Below are 20579 nucleotides of genomic sequence, written 5' to 3'. Positions count from 1 at the left end.
ATGAGGCCACAGGAGGCTGGGCCCCGTGCGGCCCCGCAGAGGAGCCCAAAGGAGGGCAGGGCCAGAGGAGCCCAAGGCCGCCGGGTCAGGGGTGGGGGGCACTGCATACACACCAGGACAACTCCAGGCCAAGGCCCCTTGGAAGGAGAAGGAATAAGTTGGGGAATCTACTCATTCATTCTCAAAAAAGTTTAATGAGCACCTACTCTGCGCCAGCTCTGGGAGGACAGCAGGGAAGAAGGGAATGGTGCCTGCCTTTGCGAGGCTGCTGAGAGGGCCCAGCCCTGGAAGGGGAGCTGGGTTCAAATTCCAGCTCTACCACCTACAGCTCTCTGCGGTTCAGTTTAGGCAACTCTAAAATGGGGTCGATAAAATACCTCCCAGGGTCCCTGGGAGGAAAAAAAGAAAAAATACTTGTAAAGATGCTTGACGCCCTACAGGCAGGCGCGTACTCATGAAGTTAGAAGGTGAACAGTGAGGGGCCGGTGAGATGGCCACCCAACAGGAGAGGCCCAGAGGCCATAGCCTTCAGCCTCGGGCTTCTAGGACAAGGCCGGTCAAGCCCTAGGCCCTTAACTAGTGGAGCATGTGTGGTCCTTTAAAGCCATTACACAGATTAGGACACAGGTCCAGACAGCAGAAGGGCCCCATGCAAGAGGCACAACATCAGGACCTGAAGCCAGGTCTCCCGTGACCAATTTCACATATTTCCGAAGTTCCTACCACACTCGGACTCCCACCAACAATCATTTGTGTATTGGGCTCTTTTCGTTAAGTGGGCAGCACTGGCTGGCTGCTGGGTGGCCGCTGCCTCCCCTGCCCTCTGGGTACACAATATGGGAAACTGGCAATGAACTTAGCAAAAAGGGTAGGAACTAGGAGGACGGTAACTCTGGGGAGTCCCATGCACCGGGCAGGACAGACCCTGAGCAAACATGTGTCAGGTGCAGGGAGACGGGAAAGAAAGCATGCTTGTGTGAGATGTACCAGGTGCTCTCCTTGTAAACCTTCCTTTCCTCTCATCAGGGCAACCCTAGAAAGTAGCACTGTTGGTATTCTTGTTAAAAGGTAAACTGAGGCACGTTAAAATTCTTTTTTTACCGCAAGTTTATTTGAGCTTATATCCGTTTGAACTGGGCAGCAGCAAACCAAGGGTGGGGAAGAGGCTTTTGTAGAGAAGATGCAGTAGCAAAGCAGGGAAATTATTTGATTGGCTACAGATTAAGCAGTTGCCTTATGTGGGCAAGGCAAGTTGGCTGTTTATGATTGGTTGTTTTAAGTTTAATTTTCCCGGATTCTAGAGCGTTGATTCTGACCTAGGTGTTAGTTTGCTTGCATAGGCTACTGGGGCATTGGAGCCGCCCTATCTGATGGCCTCCTTTCAGTTATCGTAACATTCTTATTTCACAGATGAGGACGCTGGGAGATGAAGTGACCTCCCCCAAGTCCCCACAACTAGCGGGGTGGAGGTTGGAGTACAGGCCACGATGTTCAACAGGATACTATACTGCCTCCAGGAAAAACAGAGAAACGAGCGAAGGAACGGAGGAATAAAGGGAAGCAAAAATGAAGGGAATGGGAAAATGAAAGAAAAGAGTGTGAATTTGCGGATAATTTTTAATATCTTGTAAATGGAATGATCGGTACATGAAATAAGACATATAGCACACGTGTGTCATAAAATATACTAATAGAACGCACAGCCTTGAACCAATCTAAGGCGGTCGAAAGTTACCAGCAAAACCTACACCTACTTACGCCAGGGGTTCTCCCAGCTGGTTGCACACTGAACGCACCTGGCAACCAGTTTAGGCAACCACTGATCCTCTCAGAGAACCTCATGGGATTTGCCTGGAGTTTGGTCTGGGCATTTGGATTTTTTTTTTTAAGGCATCTGGGTTTTTCGAACCTCCCCAGGTGATTTTCATGTGCAGTCAGGTTTGAGAACCACTGCCTTACATTCTTCTCTGCTATTTATCCCATTGATTTCCCCCATCTTCACCTTTATCCCCCGCAGGTAACCACCATCACGACTTTAGCATACGGAAGGGATTCTTTCCCCTCCTCTGTTTGCAGGACCAGCGAGTTTGCGGTGGACCTCCCGCCCACCACGAGGCGGCGCCCGAGGAAGAAAACACAGCCTCCTCTCTCCGCGCGGCCCTTATCGCGCTGCGGGCCGCTTGGCCCTCGCGGCGCCCCGTTGCTGGCCTGTCGCCGGGGCAACAAGCTGGGTAACGGCCGCCTTTGGGATTAGCGGATGTAGTTGGGGCGAGCGGGAGCTTGGGCCGGGGGACTCTTCGGAAACTCCGGGGCGCAGAGCAACGTGAGTTGGAGCGTGGGCTCGGCCGGGAGCCGGCCTGGGGGTCGCGGCCCGCGGATGCCGCCGCAGTGGCCCTGCGCCGGCGGGCACCACGGCGGGCGTCCGGGACGCTCGCTCTGCTCCCGCCGCGCTCTGGGGCCGACACTTCCTTCTGTGACCCTTTTGTCGTCTGTGTATGTTGAGGTCGAGAGACGGGTGCGACTGGTTCAGGGAGCCGCCGGGCTTGTTAGTGGCCGATCCAGAACCGGAAGCCTAAGTTTCTTGACGCCTGGCGGGAAGATGTATCCACTGGCAGGAAGAGAGCAGGTCAAACCTGCCAAGTCTCAAAACGGAGGTTATAACCAGGCAGCCGCGGGCTAGACCTGGCCCGTAGATGCAGATTATTCCCCCCGGGTCTGGAGGACTGAATTTGAGGCTGGCCGGGCGCTCAGGCCTTTTGCTTACTCCACACACGTTCCTTAAGCAGTGTCATAGCCAAGCGCTTTTAGACCTGCACACGGGGACGGCTTTTGGGTCAGGGGAGAGGGTACCCCAGTGAGACTGCTCTCTGCTTTCAAGTCTCCATTTGGGTCCCCAGACTGCCCCGTGACCCTCTCTCGCCTGGGCCAGGCCCTCCCTGGACGGACAAAGCCAGGGCATGTTGGTCCCCGCAGGCAGCCTCTTGAAGTCCAGAGCCTGGGTCCTGGTCTCAGACGGACAGGAATTGGGGTCCGAGCTCTTTTATTTCCTCCTCCTTGGCTTATGATCTTGGGCAAGTCACTTTATCTCTGTGAACTTAAGTTTCCTCCCCTGCCAAATAATGGGGTGATAGTAATGAGAAAGGCCATACATACCAAGAGCTGGGCACACAGGCGTGATCCTTAAATTATGTTACTTTATGCAGAGCATGAAAGTCCCCAGTGTGCCTGGCCCAGCATTGCTAGGACCAGTTCCCTGCCTCTGTCCACAGGGCCCTCAGTGATGGCTGTACCATGGCGGGGGGGCAGTTCACGCTTGTTTAAATCCACAATTTGCAGCCCCGAGGGCAAATCATTTAAAGAATGCTGACACCTGGGGCCTACACTGAGCCTTTTGGATGTAGTTGGTCTGGAGTGGGGCCAGGCTCTCCCGAGCAACTCCAGTGCGCTGCTGAAGCGGGAGGCCAAGCTTGACAGGGGTCCGGGGTGGCAGCAAGTTCATTTTCCTACCACTGCTGCTCTTAGATGGCACTCCCCACACTGCCTTCCTACTGGTGTAGCCGGAGGCTCGTGGATCAGCAGGCAGCGCGGCAGCGACACAGGGAGCAGGAGGCCCGGCTCCGGCAGCAGTGGGATGAGAACAGCCGCTACTTCAGGATGTCGAACATGTGCAGCTCCAAACAGGCGGAATGGAGCTCCATGAGGTCCTACCAGCGGAGGTAACTGTGCGGTGACCACGATTGGCTGGAGGTGGGTGGCCGCTTACTGGTCAGCTGTAAGGACCTGGGAAAATGTGGCTTGAGAGCATTTTTTCTCGAGGGTGTTGCTGGACGGTGTGATTGCCTGCCAGGTGAGGTCTTTCCAACTGGAAACTGAAAAAAAGGTCATCAGTGAAGTAATGCATCTGCGCTGAAAAAAATAAAATGATAAGAAATGCATGTGGAATCTGGAAGTTCCCTGGTAACCCCACACCCCCAACCTGACTGTATACCCTCCCATCCTTCCCCCCATTTGTGTGTGTGTATAAATACACACACACACACACACACACACTTTTAGAGACATGTAAAAATGCGGAAGCTAAAAGCAGAGGCTTTGGAGTCAGACCTAGATAGAAATCCCCACTGTGTCGCTTGCTGCTTGAACGAGCCTCAGTGTCCCCATCAGTGAAATCGGCTGGAACAGAACCTGCTTTGTAGGGTTTACGTGATGGACCGTCTATGGTTTTACCTGGTACATGGTCACTGCTCAAATAATATTCGCTAGTGTTGTTATCAGATGCACATATAAACACACTATAAGTTTTCTTATAGCAAAAATAAGACTCTGTTAGGCATAGTGTCCAGTGACCTGCTCTGTTACATTTGGCTGGAGGACCGACCCCTTTCCCACGCTGTCAGGTTGTCCACGTCGCAGCCTCTGTACCCACGTGGCAGAGTGGCCCATGTGGCTGTAACATGACTGATTTGTGCGGGGCCCCTTCTTGCCCAGCATGCATGCCTATCAGCGAGAGAAGATGAAGGAGGAGAAGAGGAAGCAACTGGAGGCCAGACGGGAGAGACTCCAGCAGCTTCTGCTGGAGGAGCAGGACCTGCTAGCCAGGGAACTGGAGGAGCTGAGGCTGAGCATGAACTTGCGGGAGAAAAAAATTCGGGAGCAGCACAGGAATCTCAAGTCAGCCCGGGAAGAGCAGCGGAAACTGGTACATTCTTGTTGCCCTTCAGGGCCTCCCAGGCCAGTCAGTGGTGCACACGTGGGTCACCCCTGGGTGCACTGGTCTGATGAGCTGGCAGCTAACTCCAGAGCCAGCCGGGGAAAGTGCTTACTCTTAGGGGCTTTTAAAAATTGTTTTAATTTATTCATTTTTAAAGAGAGATGAAGGGGGAGAGAAACATCTATTTGTTGTTCCACTTATTTATGCATTCATCGGTTGATTCTTGTATGTTCCCTGAGGGGGGATCAAACCCGCAACCTTGCGTATCTCAGGATGATGCTCTAACCAGCTGATCTGCTCAGCCAGGGCCCAAGTTGCTCTTCATTTGTGTGTTTGGATGAGTTTTCTTTGTTCTCCTTGGCCCTTTAAATCATTACATCCAAGTCCTTCTTCTCTATTCCAGTTCTGTGATCCTGCAAGCCCTGGGACTGGTGTGTTTTATCTTCTAAAGTGGTTGTGTGGAACAGGGAGCCCCAGTCTGGGTTTTAAGCCTGCTGTATATTTTTAAGCAGATCTGTCACACCTATGACCCATCGATTTTGGCACCCTTTCGTCACAGATTCATTGGTCAGTGCCACCTGGGTCCACTCAGAGGTCTGGCTCCCGGAGCCATGGGCGCAAGGCGGGGAGGTTTGCAGGGCAGGCGTGGTGCCAGCGTGCCAGCAGAGGAGCTCTCAGTCTGAGCTGACTTCCACCGTGGGTTCTCTGAGGTACGAATGGGTTTGAAAAGCGACATCAGGCTTCCCTCTTTGTGTTTTCTTGACAGATTGCTGAACAGCTTTTGTATGAACACTGGAAAAAGAACAACCCCAAACTGCGAGAGGTGAAAACCAGGGAGACCCCTCCGTTGACTTACCTAAGTAGATGAAATCACGTTTCATGGCTTGTTTTAAACTCGCATCTGGTGCTGGGTTGAGACAGGAGGGAACACTCCAGCCACCTGAAAAGAGCACCGCACAGGACATCTGGTTCATTTTGCTGTTTAGCCACCATCTATTGAACGTCTGCTGTGATGTCCACCTGGGGGACCATGCAGATTACAGGGGCAGCCCCATTCCTAGGGAGCTCCCGGTCCGATGGGGGAAACAGTGGGCAGCTCGTTACAGTGTGGGATGCGGGGTGCTGGGCAGAGCTGCGAAGGCGGGCCTCAGCACAGTGCCCCCGCTCAGTCGGAGGGCAGGCAGCGTCCCAGAGGAGTCGCTGGGGTGGAGGAGGTTAGGAGGATGTGGGTGTTAACTTGATGGTGTAGAGATGAGGAGAGGACATCCCAGACGGAGACAACTGTGCGAGAATGAGGCCTGAGTCACAAGAGCAGAGCGAGTCCAGGAGCTACAAGTAGGGGACAGGGCTGGGAAATCGGGGAGGGAGAGCCCCAAGAACAGAGGCTGGTGAGGCAGATGGGGCCAGACCTTGGGCAGCCTTGTGTGTTTTCCCTGGAAGATCAGGGAGCGCCTGGATGACTTTAAGCAGGGGTGCAATGGGATCCCAGCTGCATTTTGGGGAGCAGCTGCTCCAGCAACAGTGTTGAGGGGAGGTGGGAAGAGGTGGTGCCAGTTGGGGGCTGCTCCAGCAGCCTAGGGGAGTAATGGTGAAGTCCTAAACTGGGGGTGGTAGGAGAGAGAGGACACATCTAGGGTCGGGAGAAGGGGGATTGGGCTAGAGGGCAGTAATCCCATCACCGATCTCAGCCAACAGTTTGTGCGTACGTTTGGCAGTGTTGATTTCCGTATGTGTAATTACGTGTAGAAACTGCCCGTCACCTAGTCACGGAGCATCTCAGTGCTTCCGAGCACCGGCAGTTAGCACTAACTATGGGGAGACGCCTCTCCCTGGCTGTTTGTCAGCTCAGTGGGTCCCCCAAGGGCTTTTACTCAGAAAAGCTTATTCAGAACGTTAAATTGGTTGCAAACGTCCGTATTTGTAAGTCGAGAAAGAAAATTTAAATTTTTACAATTTCCCAAATAAAAGCTTTTGGGGACAGTACTGCAATTCACTTTTCTGATCCAAAGGATCCCCCAAGCTTGGTGCATTGCTAGAGCAGGCTACACGCTCTCACAGCCGCTGCTTTGCAGAAGTGCTGGGAGCTGGCGGAGGCCGCGCCTGCCCCCACCAGCTGCTGCTCCCTGAGGCCCAAACTGCCATAGACCAACCAGGGCGGCCTTTGAGATGCTGTCTCCATTTAAGCATCTGCTGACCATTCCTGCTAAACTCCAAGGGGCTGGGGGGACAATTTCTGTTAATTTGTTCCAACTCTTGTTCCAACTCTTGAGATTGGTTTCGAACGCTGGTCCTTCGGTTTTCTGGCTGACTGGCGTTGGGGTCATCGTGTGCTCCCTTACCAGACACTGGGCCACTCTGGGTCCACACGTGAGGAAGTCACGGTCACAGTTCAGTGTGTGAACATCTGTTAGATGAACCAATGCAGAAATTAATTCCCTGCCCTTCTCACCCTCAGATTGAATCGGACCTGCACAGGAAGCACGTGACAGACTCTTGGGAACTGCAGAGAGAAGAAAAAAAGCAGGTGTGGTATATCGCCCTGGCAGTAGCTCCCTGTGCTGCAGTGGGGGCCCGTCTCCACGGCTCTGAATTTGGTTCTCGTTTCCAGTGTTCGTGACTGTGGTCTTGGAACAGCTCCCACGCGTGTTCACACTGAATGGTTGTTACCCCTGCACACACTAGAGCCCTGTGTGGTCGCTGTCCGGTGGCAGGCGGCTCCTGGTGGGGGAGTGTGCATCTCAAAGGGCGTGTTGGTTGCTGGCAGTCTCTCTCGATAAAAAGTGTGTCATAAGCTTCCAGCCTCGGCTTGCACACCTCCATGAACCTGTTGCTTTGCTTCTGGGTTCCTTTTGGAAGGTATTTTGGGGAGCCCTTCCTCACTGCCAGGCCGTGTGCTGCGTGCTTCCCCAGCTCCGTCTCAGGGGAGCAGGAGTTGCTCCCACAGCTCCCACAGGGACCCACTGAGAGGCGGCCCACCCAGGGGCAGATGCACTGGAAGGAGGAGCCAGGCCTGCGGCCCGCTCAGTGCCACAGGAGCCGGTCTTTGCTGGCTGTGTGTTATACGTGCTGATCTGGGTTCATTTGGCCCCATGTAGCAAGAAGCCTCGGAGAAGGAGGAGAACACACGGTATGAAAATGAGTATGAGACGGCCCGAAGGGAAGCGCTGGAACGGATGAGAGCAGAGGAGGAGCGGAGGCAGTTGGAGGAGAAGCTCCAGGCCGAGGCGCTGCGCCAGCAGATGGAGGAGCTGAAGGTGAAGGAAATGGAGGTGAGAGCGCACCATGGCCACACATGCCCACGCCGCATGGCCTCCTCTGGGCTGCTTGTGGTTCTAAAGAGACCGTACTGGGGAGATGACTAAGAAATACAGCAATGCTGGGTTCTCCCTTCTGACATGTATTGCCACCACTGGTTTTTCCACACTTCTGGGTTGTGTCATATGCCCAGGTTCTAGAAGGTTCGCGACATGGAGGTAATACCTGTTCTCTCAGGTGTGTTTCGAGGCCTGCTGTGTGAGGGCCTTCTTAGCACTGGGAGTCTCCCACATGCAGAGCAGACTTGACTTAGATGTCCTAACACAGCTGTCTCTGGCCGGCGAGTTTTGGGTCTCATGGCACAAACCGTGAGGGTCTTTGGTCCAGGAGGCTATTTTGAGAATACCTACAGTTCTTCCAGTTCACTGAGGGAAGCACCTCCTTCCCCAGCCCTAAGTGACTCAGGAGCTCGGTCTTAGTGCCCACTACTTACTCTGGGTGCTAAGCGCCGGGCTGGGTGCTAGAGATACAGGCGTGAGCAAGGCCCATGGACCTGGCCCTCATGGCGAAAGCAGGTCGGGTGGAGGAGGCAGATGGTGAGTCACAGGCAGGCCGGGACAGTACAGGGTCCTGGGGAAGCACAGCGTGGAATGTAGCCTTGTCGGCAGGGTGGGGAAAGGCTCTTGCAAGAAATGGCTCGTCTGAGTTGGAACGAGTGAGTGAGTTAGGCTGGGACCCGGGTCTCAGGGCCCCATCAATGGAGGGGGTGAGGGTTGTGGCCACCAGGTGGCCAGGCCAGGTCTTGTTGCAGAGGTCTGCTGACAGTGGAACTGAGAAACGAAGGAAGCTCTGATTCTCACGAACTCAATGGGGGTTACTGTCCTTGTAACCACAGGCCACCAAACTGAAGAAGGAACAGGAGAATCTGTTGAAGCAGCGGTGGGAGCTGGAGAGGCTGGAGGAAGAGAGGAAGCAGATGGCAGCCCTCCGGCGGAAGGCAGAGCTGGGGTGTGTGGGGCAGTCTCCCCAGGCCCCTTGCTTTCTCACACTTGCATTGGTGCCCCTGAAGCCAGAGGGCACAGCCTGTGATAAGTAGCTGTCTAACCTCCGTTTAAGTCTTTACAGGACACTGAAGGCAGCCTATGTTTTGTTCGTTTTTAGACGCTTTTTGAGACATCAGTATAACGTGCAGCTCAACAGACGTGCACAGCAGATCCAAGAGGAGCTGGTAAGTCTGAAGAGAGCCTGGCGTTCCTCCCACCCTCTTTCGAAAAGCACGTTTTCCATTGCTCAGTGACGAATGAGTTCCCCTGGTAAGAAGTAAACGCAAAGTGAGATTGCCCGGACCAGCCCCTGCAATCTCCACCCTCCCCCGGGGCGTCTCTTTTAGCACGCACCCTTCTAGATACATTTGCACACGTGCACATCTAGAAAGCAGTGGTTTTTAAAAAATGTACTTGAAGTTGCAATCCTCAGCATATTTACCTAACAATACCTCTCACGCTTTGTGGTCAGGCTCCTTAGACCGAGCTTGTTCGGTTTCACCAGCTGCTCAGTATTCCCGTCAGGTACTTACTTAGGTGGGCTCCCTCCCTGAGAGGGACGAGGGTGTGAGCGAGCAAACCCGGTTCCTCCCATCCCTGCCTGCTGGTATCAGGCGTCCTCAGGTGGCAGTGCCATGCGGCTTTTCCCAAGGACGGCTTTCCCATCTCAAGGCCTCCAGAGTTCCCTGTCTTCTACAGCGCCCCACGGCATAGGTGTGCAGAATAGCCACTTCCCTACCGCCGGGGGTGTGGGGTGTGGCTGGTTTCAGGTTTGCCCTCCTACAGAGCGGCTGCAGTGAGCATTTGTGTGTCTGTCTCTGCACTTGTGTCTCTAGTCTATGTTTCTCGAAGTGCAATTGCTGTCAGATGGTGTTCTGACAAGCTCTGCCACCAGGTGTGTCTGAGCGCAGGGATGTGCATGCGGTGGCAGAGGGGTCTCCTTTAGGCAGAAAACAGCTCCCAGGCCTCTGCGGTGTCGTTTTAACCCATCCCAACATCTTCCCGCCTCTCCTTGGAGAGCACTGGCAGCAGTGCTGGGTCCAGAGAAGGGTTGGGGCTGGCAGGCGAGGAGGCCGTGGCTGCCCAAGGGTGCCCACGGTGCTTCCCCCTCCTTCCTCTAGGAGGCAGACAAGCGCATCCTGCAGGCGCTCCTGGAGAAGGAGGAGGAGAACCAGCGGGAGCACTTGGCCCGGCGGGAGCAGGCCCTGGCCGACGTGGAGTGGATGAAGCAGGTCCTCGAGGAGCAGCTGCAGCTGGAGAAGGAGCGGGAGGCAGAGCTGCAGATGTTGTTGAGGTGAGAGGCGGCAGCTGTCTGGGCTGCACACTCCTGGTCTCTGCTGTGGTGCCGGGGACCCCTGCGGGGCTCTGGGAGGGTGCTCTGGTTTTGAAACACCCATCCTTGGAAAGCTGTCCACTGTTCACAAGGAGCACATCTTTGTTAGGACCTGGCTTATGGGGGTGTTTCCTTTAGGCTATTTAAGATGGAAACCATTAAGGTTTAGAGAAAGGATCTGTTTGTCTAAAACCTTAGATATCTGAAAGGAAATTGTAAATTATGGAAATGTTGCATACTTCTTAGGTCTGTATAAATGGGTCTGGACCCCCCAAAATTAAGCTAGTATATTGAAGTAAGTAACAGGTGACATCCATTCAGCACTTATGGTGTGTCAGATACTCTAGCCAAGTAGGGGGTAGTCGGGTCACTCATTTGCACCAGGCACAGGACGAGCTGGCAGCGGCCCCAGGAGTGTGGCCGCAGAGCTCAGACTCTTGCGGTGCGCACCACTCCCAGCCCCCCGCAGCAGAGTGTATAATGGCCTGGCTGCAGGTCATCACAAGCACTTTTTATAGAGACCGAGTATTAGGGCACTTCAGGAACTTACTGTAGGAACACTCTCCATGCACTTGCCCTTCACCTGTTTAAAGTTCGCATGGGTGAATTTCTTTGAAGGCCGGCCCACAGGTGGGTGCTGCCTGATGCTGCGGAGCCCTGGTGGTCCTCTAGTTCCCTCCTGCCGTCGGTGGGGGGGAAGGGGGGGAGCTTGCTGTCATTGTTTTGTGTCCACCAGGGAGGAAGCCAAGGAAATGTGGGAGAAGAGAGAGGCAGAGTGGGAGCGAGAGAGGAATGCGCGAGACAGGCTGATGACCGAGGTAATCACCGCCGTGATGGATGTGGGCTGGCTGGTCCCCAGGCCAGCGACTGGGAGGGAATTCGTGACCATGTACGGACCCCGCCAGATGTTCTGGGAACAGAGTCCTCTTGTGTTGTTTTAAATGGACTTTTCATATCATCATAAAAGTGTAATCGAAGCTTATCAGAAAAATATTCAGTAGAAAAAGCCACCCAGACCCCTGTCATCTACATAGACACCGTCACTGCTCCCTTCCATATTTCTGTTCCCAGGCAGAGCATTTTTACCTGCGTATTTCTCCTTATACTGTGCTGACTTCAAGCATGCTAACGTGCTCTTACGTCGTCTGTGTAAATATTCTGACGGCTGCGTAACACATCCTCGCGTGGGCGCCCCATAGTTTGTCTCTCCATTCCCCCGTTGTGGGGTTGTTGTTCGTTTTCCCTAATTTTGAGCCATCACAAGAAACGCATCAGTAACACACCTTGGTGCATGGAGCTTTTCCGTACTTCGGGTTTTTTTCTTGGGGTCCATCACCAGAAGTGGACTGAAGAATGTAAGTATACTGTCTGCCGTATTTAAGTAACGTGTACGAGACACACACCAACTAAAAGGAAATCTCTTGGGAAAAAAGGTCTTCATTGTCCATGTATTGAAAGTTAGCCTAAAGGGGTTTAAAATGGAAATTATGTTTTGTGCATGTCGGTACACGACATCTGGAACCCGTGGGAAATCGGGCCCTAGTCGGTGTGCTTGCGCCTTTGTGAGTACCAGATATCCTCCAGCATCCTTTGATTTTCCCCACCTCTCAGTTGTCACCACTTCACATGTCCCCCCAGAGACCTAGTTGGGTGTCGCGGTGGCTTCTGGCTGTTTCTGGTTCCCAACTCCTGTCCAGGGTCTGGGCCGGTGGTAGGCCGTCATCCTGCTCTGGAGCCAGGTCTCAACACACAGCAGGCTTCTTAAATCCAAAAGGTTGGAGGGGTGACCCAGACCCACCCCTGGCCATCTGTGTGGTTTGTGGCTTGTTTCTTTGCTCTGGAACCAGTGACAGGGAGTGAGAGTCACGTGCTTGCGTGGTTGTTCTGTGCCCGCCTCCTTTGAGCTCCTTGGTGCTCAGCTGTGTCTCCAGAACACACAGTCTGTGGACACTCTGTGCATGACAGGGGTGGGAGGGACCTGTGGGTGACACTGTTTGGACGGATGCTGTAGTCCGGACTTGTCTACGTCTGGCGTGTTTGGGCCTCAGGCTGAGAGTAGGCTGGGGCTTGGTACAAGCGCGGCCGCGGCGTGTAGAACAGGGATCTGTTGGAGTCACACTAAAACCTTCCCTTCTGCTTTGTGCCGAGGCCAGGTCCTGACGGGGAGACAACAACAAATACAAGAAAAGATTGAGCAGAACCGACGGGAGCAAGAAGAATCCCTAAGACACAGGGAGCAACTTATTCAAAACCTCGAGGAGGCAAGAGAGTCAGCTCGTCGTGAGAAAGAGGAGAGCAAAGAACTGAAATCAGCCAGGAAACAGGAGCTGGAAGCCCAGGTGGGGACAGTCCCAGGGGCGGCATGGGGTGAGGGCTGCGGCAGTGGGCCCTGCCTGGCTCCTGCCCCGTCGTGGCACAGGGTCCAGGGCCCTTGACTTATCTCCACTGCCTGGCGCCAGCTACCTTGTCTGAGAAGCCCACGTTTGAGAACTCCGTGCACGCATTTTATTTCCAGCAAAACCCTGCCCCTGGCCATTGTAGTTCAGGCTCCACGCCAGGTCTCCCCTCATTTGGGAGCAAGGCTGGCATAACTGCCCACCATCAGAAGGCATTTCGTTCACTGGGCGACACTTGTCTATTTCTTCAATTCAGTACCTACTAAGTAACACAAAATAACCTTCCAAACCTGGGGCCACATCCAGAGCTGTTTACAAGGCATGTGTTACCACACACATAACCTCTCCAATGCCATAGATGCCCTTCCCACTTATCAGCACTTTCCATCACTGTTGCTCTCCTCTGACGCTCCAGCCAGGGCAGACCCTCGGGCTTTCTGTCCTGATCAGAGGCAGCGCTCTGCCTGTGGGCCTTGTCTCGGGCTGACTCACTGTTTGTGCCCAGGTTGCAGAGCGCCAACTGCAGGCATGGGAAGCGGACCAACAGGAGGAGGAGGAAGAGGAGGCAGTGAGGCAGGCAGAGCAGCTCAGCAATGCCCTGCTGCAGCAGGAGGCAGAGATGATGGCCAAGCAGGGGTTCCGGCCCAAGGTAGGGAGCCTGCAGGTGACTGGCCCCCGCCGCTGAGCCACTCAAGCGGGCCCTGCTCCCTCAGGACTGTTCACAAGCCTGTGCCCAGTCCTGCTTCCCTGCCAGTTCGTATTCTTCCTTTCGTTGTTCTTTAGTGTTTTCCTTTGCTCCACTGGTGGGGAACCTTGACACAGGGTCTGTGCCAGCCTTGGCGGGGCCTCACACAGCCCTTGTGGTGATTTTGCATTCACTCCTGTCACCGCAGTCCAAGGGTTGAGGTCCTGGCTGCTAAGGGTTGAGGTGCCTGTTGACCCTGTCTGGGGACGGACGGCAATGTAAGGAGAGCGCTGGCCCCCGCTGGTGAGAGGTGAAGGCAGTGTGCTAGGCCCTGACTACCCAGACGTCAGAGCCCCTCCCCACTGTCTGACCCTCTCCCCTTCTCCCCTTCTTTCCCTGCCTCTGGAAACTTAAGTGACCCCCTGCTCTAAGGGGACTGATGGCTAAAGGACCTGGGAGCTGACTGAGGGCACAGCAGGCGTGTCGCCTCTGCCTCTCCTTTATGGGGCCACCCAGGTGCTCTAAAGCGCTGCAAGACCAAGAGGCCGGCTCTGTTGTGGTCAGACAACTCGGAAGCCATGAAACCACCAGAGCCGGTGCTGTGCTGGCTGCGGAGCATTAATGTCCTAACCGGCTGGGCTCTTGATGGGTAGGGGACAGAATTTTAAACCTGCTCAACCATGGGCCAGTGAGTGTCTCAGGATTAGGGTGTCACAGAGCACAGGTGAAAATGTTACTTAGGGCTGGTACTTTTTAAAAAAAAGTCATCAGGTGACTCCTTTGTGGCTTAGGGTCAAAGCTTTTCCAGCTGTCAGTGAAAACAGCCGTTTATACTGTGCTTTCAGCTCTTACTTAAAATGGATTAATCCCAGCGCTCCAGAGACTGCTGATCTGATTGGTCTGTTTCCTTTCTTTTCTCAGCCTTACGGACACCCCAGAATCGCTTGGAACTGACCCCTGCGGCACTGTGAGCACAGGGAACAGCACGCTGAGGCCTTCGCCATGCAGCCGCCGGACAGGCGGACACATCCTGTCCCAGTGTGGGGTCACTGTAAGACAGTTCAGCCTCTTCAGGCCCTCGGTCATGGGGACCGGGGGTCTGGCCAGGCTTCCAGGTGTCGTGGATGTGCGGCCCCCAGCAGGAGGCCCTCTCCTGCCTGATCGTTCAGGCGTGGGCTGTGACAGTCTCATGATGTATTTATTGAAGACGTAAGCTCCGAGGTCCATGCCAGGCGTCACTGGTGTGCTCCACGACAGGCTTCGTGATCTGTCGTCTCACCCTTAATTGTCAACCTCCAGCGAAGCCTCCAGCTAGCGATGTAAGGGAAGTTTTTTAATTTTTAAAATTGCCATTTAAATTTAACTCTTCTGTTGAGGACAGACACGTAGGTCTTTGTGTAAGTTGATTCAGGGTTTAGTAATGCAGTGGTCCCGAAAGCATCACATCTGGTTTTCTGGAGAAGAGAGCTCTGAACCCGAGACAGTCCGATGTGGTCCACAGACGCTTTCCAGACAGGCGGTGAGATGCGTCTCTCCTCCTCCAGGAAGCCTTGTGGTAGAATTCCCACAGAGCATTGTGCGCTGTGGGTGGGGGCGGGAGGAGTGACTCCAACATGTATGTTACTGAGCCTCCAAAGGGGACCTCAAAGGGTCATTTGGATGGCTAACCTTTTGGTGTGACACTGTACCTCCAGTGTGTTAGCAAGGTCTCAGTTCCAAACAGCCTCTGGGATTTATGTGCCCAGAGGAAGGGACATTGAACCTGAAGAAACTAGATCAGACTGAGCCACAAAGCAGCCGAAAATTTCTCTTCCCACTGTTATATCTGTGTGACGTGGTTCTGGGCCAATCTCTCTATAAATAGCTACTACATCCTCGCAGCGGCAGTAATGTTCGATGACTTGTGCTGTTTTCCTATTCCTTCTCTAAAGGTTCAGTTTTCATTATATTGTGTCCAGGATTCCATATCTCAGCAAATCACAGCTAATTAGCGTCCCAGGTGATTAAAGTCCTGAGTCTAGGGCTGCGGTGCCCTTCACTGTGCTGCGAGAACAAACGAGGCCGCACGCTGCCTCCTTAGTCTGTTCTCCGTTTTCTTGTCTCGAGTTTCTTTGGACGTGACCCCCTAAGCACCACGCTCATTGTGTGCGCTCATTTTTGTTCCTGTTTCGGAGGCTCTTTGTGCAATAAAGTTCTGGTTTGATCGCGTCACTTCCAGGGTTTCTTACTGTTGCTCTTACTGACGGCTGCGAAGTGGGCTGTGCAGAATGATAGATTTTCACTTACTTAACCCACATCTACAGGTCTCGGTTCTCTCAGTGACTGGCCACTTTTTCTAGGTTATATTCACTTTTCTTGGAAAAGTGGTGTTCTCTCCCCTCTCATTTCCAGCGGAGCCTCTTCTCCACCGGGAATTAGCCATCATAGGGTCTGAGCTCCAGGATGTGGTGATGTGGACAGAATGCCTGGTAAATGGGCACTCAGATGTTTCCTAAAAATGTATAATTTCTTGTTTTTGAAGCCAGCCAGAAATTTTCCCTGTTAGCCTCAGAAACTGTGTTACACTGCTTCCTATCCTCATATATTTACATGTTCTCTTTTTAAAACAGGTTTCTAAATTTAGAGCTTCCACTATCTTACATTTCTGGTATGGCCCACACTCCTCTTATCTCGTATATACTTTGATTACGCTATGGCTATATAGATGCATATTTATTGTTTTTAAGCACCTTTTTCTATTTACTGTAAAGTTAATAATTAATATTCTTCTGATTCTTCGACAAAGTTTAATTCTTTAGAAAAGGTGGTACTGAAGCCAGTACTAAAATAAAATGATTCGTATTTTGTTCCGTGAGTACAAACTTACTCCTCTGCCCATGCAGCACGCATTCCCCCTGGGAGGTGCAGGGCTAGGCCTGGGGAAGGCACGGAGCTGAACACGGACAGTGACAGGAACTGAACCGGACAGGAGTGAGCAGACGGTGTCGGCAGGCACAGAACCAGGCATGACTGGTGGGACTGAAGGGGCCATCTGTACAATAAATATATTCAGTGCCTCCCTATTTCTTTATGGGTATGATGAATGTTTTTTCATGATCTGGGTCTGTAGGAAGTTTTATAAAACATAAAGCCTCATACAGCCTCTGTTTCTAGGTAGAAGCGTTCCAGGCAGAGATTCCCATAGCCGAGCGGCACTGCCCCTCATTCTGCGGACTCAGTACCCCCGAGCCAAGCTGAACACCCTGGTTCACTGTTAACACATACATTTCTTACCCCTTCTGGGTTGAGGGTACAAGTGGGGCTCGCTGGGCACTTTGGCAGAGTGACTTCGGCCTTTGCCTGTTACAGCCCAGTGAGAACCGGCCCTGAGGCCCAGGCCTCTCCTCACCACACAGGCCCTTCCCAGGGGATGGGAGCCAGGCGTCCCCATCAGGAGCTCCTGGGTCTGGGTCTCCAGGCCAGACTCCTATATCCCCTAGCACTCCGACATCTCCGCTGTGTCTCAGAGGTGCCTCAAACAGCACAGGAAGACCAGCAAATGGTCTCTCTGAAACTTCAAACAAGCAGCAGCAACAGCCCCCCAGCCCCCCTGCAGTACTGAGTGGCCCACCACCCATCTGGCCCACCGTAGGGGCCACAAGCCTGGGGCACTGAGTCCTGCCACCACGGCCTCTGAAGTCTCTGAGCCCGCTACTTGGTCCCTCTCACCGCCACCACTCTTGGCTACCACTGACTGCTGTCCGAAGTCACACATCCACCTCACTTTCCTCTCCGTCCTGTGATAGAGACCTTTTACAAACATACACCCGAAATGGAAATTTTCCATCTTCGATGGTGTCCCCCTGCACTTGTTCCCTGGCCTCCCAGGAGCCCTTGCCGAGAATGCCAACCTGCCTCCTGGCCCAGGAAATATTAATAACAGATTGGTACACGGATGTTCCTCCCAGCATTAGTTACAGCAGCGAAAACTGATAACCTAGATGTCCAACACTAGGAGGCTGAATTTGGGATATTATACAGTGCATTAAAATAAAATGCTTAAAAAATGTTTTAAAGTTCTGGAGAAATGTTCATGCTGTGTTAAATTAAAAAGCTTACCCAACCTGTGTGGCTCAGTTGGTCAGGCATCATCCCGCAAAGCACAAGGTCGCCAGTTTGATTCCCAGTCGGGGCACATGCCTGGGTTGTGGGCTGGGTCCCTGGTGGGGGTGTGTACAAGAGGCAGCCAATCGATGTTTCTCTTTCACTCACATCAATGTTTCTCTCCCTCTCTTCCTCACTTCTCCCTTAAAAATAAAAAGTTCAATATTTTCATAATTCCATTTTTAAGGGAATAATATTTTGTATTTCTAAAAGCTGGGATAATGGCTATTTTTATTTTAGGTGCTTCTCTGTATTTTACACAGAGAACATAACCTTTGAAAAGAGGGGAGGATATTATTTAAAAAATAAAAAGGCAAACAGTTACTTCCCACCCTCTGACAGGCAACATTAAGGACGCGTCCCCGAGTACAGGTGTGGAGTCTTCCGGTCGGGCACAGTCCCACGATGGTGTCTGGGCCCCTCTCACAGACCTCGGTGTCTGAACCAGGTGGATGGGAATTACTGAAAAAAGCATATTGCAAAAGGTCACATGTTGTGTGATCCCATTTACATAACATTCCGGAAAGGACAAAATCACGGAGATGGAGAACGGTCATGGTTGCCAGGGGACAGGGTGTGACTGGAAAGGGACAGCCCCAGGGACGTGTCTGGTGACGTGGTCGGTCTGTATTGTGGTGATGACAGGAACCTACATGTGCTGTCCCTACATGTGGGGGGTCAAATGGCACAGAAGCCCCCCACACACACACACGTGCGTGCATGCACGTGAGCTCTGTGACGTCAGGTCTGTGACTGAGCCGCAGTCAGTGCCGGTGATACTTTGATGTGGTACTTCAGTTACGGGAGACGTCACCATTGGGTAATAGTAAGTGAGGGCGCAGGGGACCTCTGGGATATGTGAATCTAAGATTATTTCAGAATGAAACATAATAGGGAGGTTTCCTAAGACACAACACACTGTAGGGGAAAAACTGATCAATTTGACTACATTAAAAAAGCCTATCTTGAAAAGACACCTCAGATGGGAAAAGACACGCTGCAGAAAGGAAAAGGATGTTCGTAACAGGTGGTGGACACAGGACTAGGCCGTTTTTAAAGCTTTCGTGAATAATTTTCTAGAAACCCCAGAGAACCTAATGGAAAAATAGCTAAACACTCAAACAGCCACTTCCCAAAAGAGGAAAGAAATCTAAATGGCTAATACACATGGAAAAGCACACAACCATATAATTAATCAGAAATGCAAATTAAAACGAGATACTATAATACTGCACATTCAGGGCATTGGCAATACTAAAAGGGCTTACTGTCCACTGTTGATGAAGAGGCAGAGCAATGGGAAACCTCATCGTCCGCTGCTCCAGCACTTTGGAAACAATGTTACAGGTGCGGAGAAGCACGAGCTCTATAACCCAGCTATAGCTCCACACTGAGCTATAGACCCCACAGAAATACGGTTTCATAGCATTTTTTTCGTCAAAGCCAACAACTAAAACACCCAACAATAAAATACTAGATAAGTACATTGCAGTGTAAACAACCGAAGAATACCACACAACAGGGGAAACGTACTAACTAGAGGTGCACTGGTCAATCTCGTGAAATCTCACGGTGTTGAGGGAGAGAAAAGAATACACCAGTCGGTTCCGTTTACATGTCTGGAAACAGGCAAAGCAAAGCCCTCACTTAGGGGTGAGTGAGGGCACAGGCGGTGAGCCGAAAGCAAGGCCGCGATTAGCACTCAAGTCTAGGAAGGAAGGGCCCAGAGTGGTGGGCACACTGGTGGCCACTACGTGGATGTGTCAAATATTTAGATGTGTCTGCTTTTAGAGTTCATAGGAGTGGGGCAAATGTGTAGGGGTGAAGAGTGGGGGCAGTGGCCCACGCCGGTCCAGATTCTAGTCCTGACGCCCCACCACTCTGGGCCCTGTTGTTCATCCATGGAATGTGGGCAATGGCGACGTGCGGATGCAGACAGACAAATACAGAAAGCACAAAGCTCACGTGGACCTATCCGTCTTGCCAAAAGGTGCCACCTGCCCCCAGGAAATACCCTTCCTGCAGTGGAAGCACCCTGGTCTCTACCCTTGGACTTGGGCTGTATTTTCCTCTTGTTTTAATTAGAAGAAGCAGGTCAGACTCAGGCTGCACTGCTCCTTCTCTATGACTCAGGCTCTCACCCTCAGTGCAGGGACTCAGGCTCTCACCCTCAGTGCAGGGAGCGCCGCCAATACCATGTCCCAAAGAGGGCCCTCCTGCTTCCAGCACTAGGCACAGGCCTGCTGCTTCCGGACAGCCAACTTGGGGCGATTCATCGCGCCACGTGGATGTGACGTCCCTGAACTCCTGAAACAGTTGAACTGGGCAGCGTCCCCTTCACTCACAGCAGTCTTACTCGAGCAGTGGTTACCAAGTACCTCAGTCTAAAGCAGACAGAAGAGGGGTATCTGTGGCAAAGATGAGGAACTGGAGGACAAGACACAAACTTGGCCACCCAGGCTCTGGTCCTTTGAGCCTCCCCACCCATACAAGACCCGCAGAGACCACACAGAGACCGGCACCCCTGCCTCCCTGCGCTGACACTCCCAGGCCAGAAAAATGTTAGGAGCAGGAAGCCACCAAGTCCACGCCTGTGTCCCTCCCACTTTACTTCTGCAGAGGCCTTGACCATGGCCATTCCCCACCCTCTTCTGCTTCCAGAAGTTCTGCTACCCGCCTTGTTCCTCTGGGCCACTCACCATGACCGCCCTGTGGTTAATGCGCTTCACCACTGGGCTCTGAGGGCTACGCCTGTTTTCTCATCTGCAAAATGGGGATGGTTTCCAACCCTACCTTATGAACCTGTACTTAGGTCAGTAGGTGCCGACAGTGAGTGCTAGTGTTAATGCAGCCCCCTTGGGTCTGAAAGGAATAGGGTGGGGTGGGGTGGGGAAGTATTGAAAGAGGGGGCTCCTGGGAAAGGGAGGGGCTGGGAGAGGGAAGTAGATGGCCAGATGTGGTGCAAAGGGAGATGGGGAGGCCAACCTTAGATCCAGGTTGGAGGTGGAGGCCT

The 20579-nt window shown here is 52.8% G+C and overlaps 1 protein-coding gene across 3 annotated transcripts; it reads left to right on the top strand.

The window, feature by feature from the left end:
• Positions 1-2184: 2184 nt before the first annotated feature.
• Positions 2185-17635, top strand: TCHP (trichoplein keratin filament binding). Of its 3 annotated transcripts, none has more exons than XM_053928743.2 (13): positions 2185-2323; positions 3523-3716; positions 4489-4699; positions 5478-5534; positions 7167-7235; positions 7807-7980; positions 8862-8974; positions 9128-9194; positions 10131-10303; positions 11079-11160; positions 12496-12681; positions 13244-13387; positions 14345-17635. In XM_053928743.2, the coding sequence occupies exons 2-13, from the start codon at positions 3523-3525 to the stop codon at positions 14375-14377; spliced, it is 1503 nt and encodes a 500-aa protein (XP_053784718.1). In that variant the 5' UTR covers positions 2185-2323; the 3' UTR covers positions 14378-17635. The 3 variants fall into 3 exon arrangements, with proteins under 3 accessions (XP_053784718.1, XP_045056873.1, XP_045056872.1); XM_045200938.3 differs by having other exon boundaries at positions 2214-2231; XM_045200937.3 differs by lacking the exon at positions 2185-2323 and adding an exon at positions 2368-2601.
• Positions 17636-20579: the final 2944 nt, after the last annotated feature.

The sequence above is a fragment of the Desmodus rotundus genome, chromosome 7 (assembly GCF_022682495.2).
Source record: "Desmodus rotundus isolate HL8 chromosome 7, HLdesRot8A.1, whole genome shotgun sequence".
In the NCBI taxonomy this organism is placed as follows: Eukaryota; Metazoa; Chordata; class Mammalia; order Chiroptera; family Phyllostomidae; genus Desmodus; species Desmodus rotundus.
The sequence above is the reverse complement of the archived record's forward strand: the minus strand, read 5'-3'. Positions and strand labels throughout refer to the sequence as shown.

Coding starts and splice junctions, on each gene's coding strand:
- TCHP (XM_053928743.2), top strand. CDS start 3,523: ATGGCACTCCCCACACTGCCTTCCTACTGGTGTAGCCGGAGGCTCGTG. Junction 9,195..10,130: donor AGCAGATCCAAGAGGAGCTG/GTAAGTCTGAAG, acceptor TCCTTCCTCTAG/GAGGCAGACAAGCGCATCCT. Junction 11,161..12,495: donor GAGACAGGCTGATGACCGAG/GTAATCACCGCC, acceptor TGCCGAGGCCAG/GTCCTGACGGGGAGACAACA.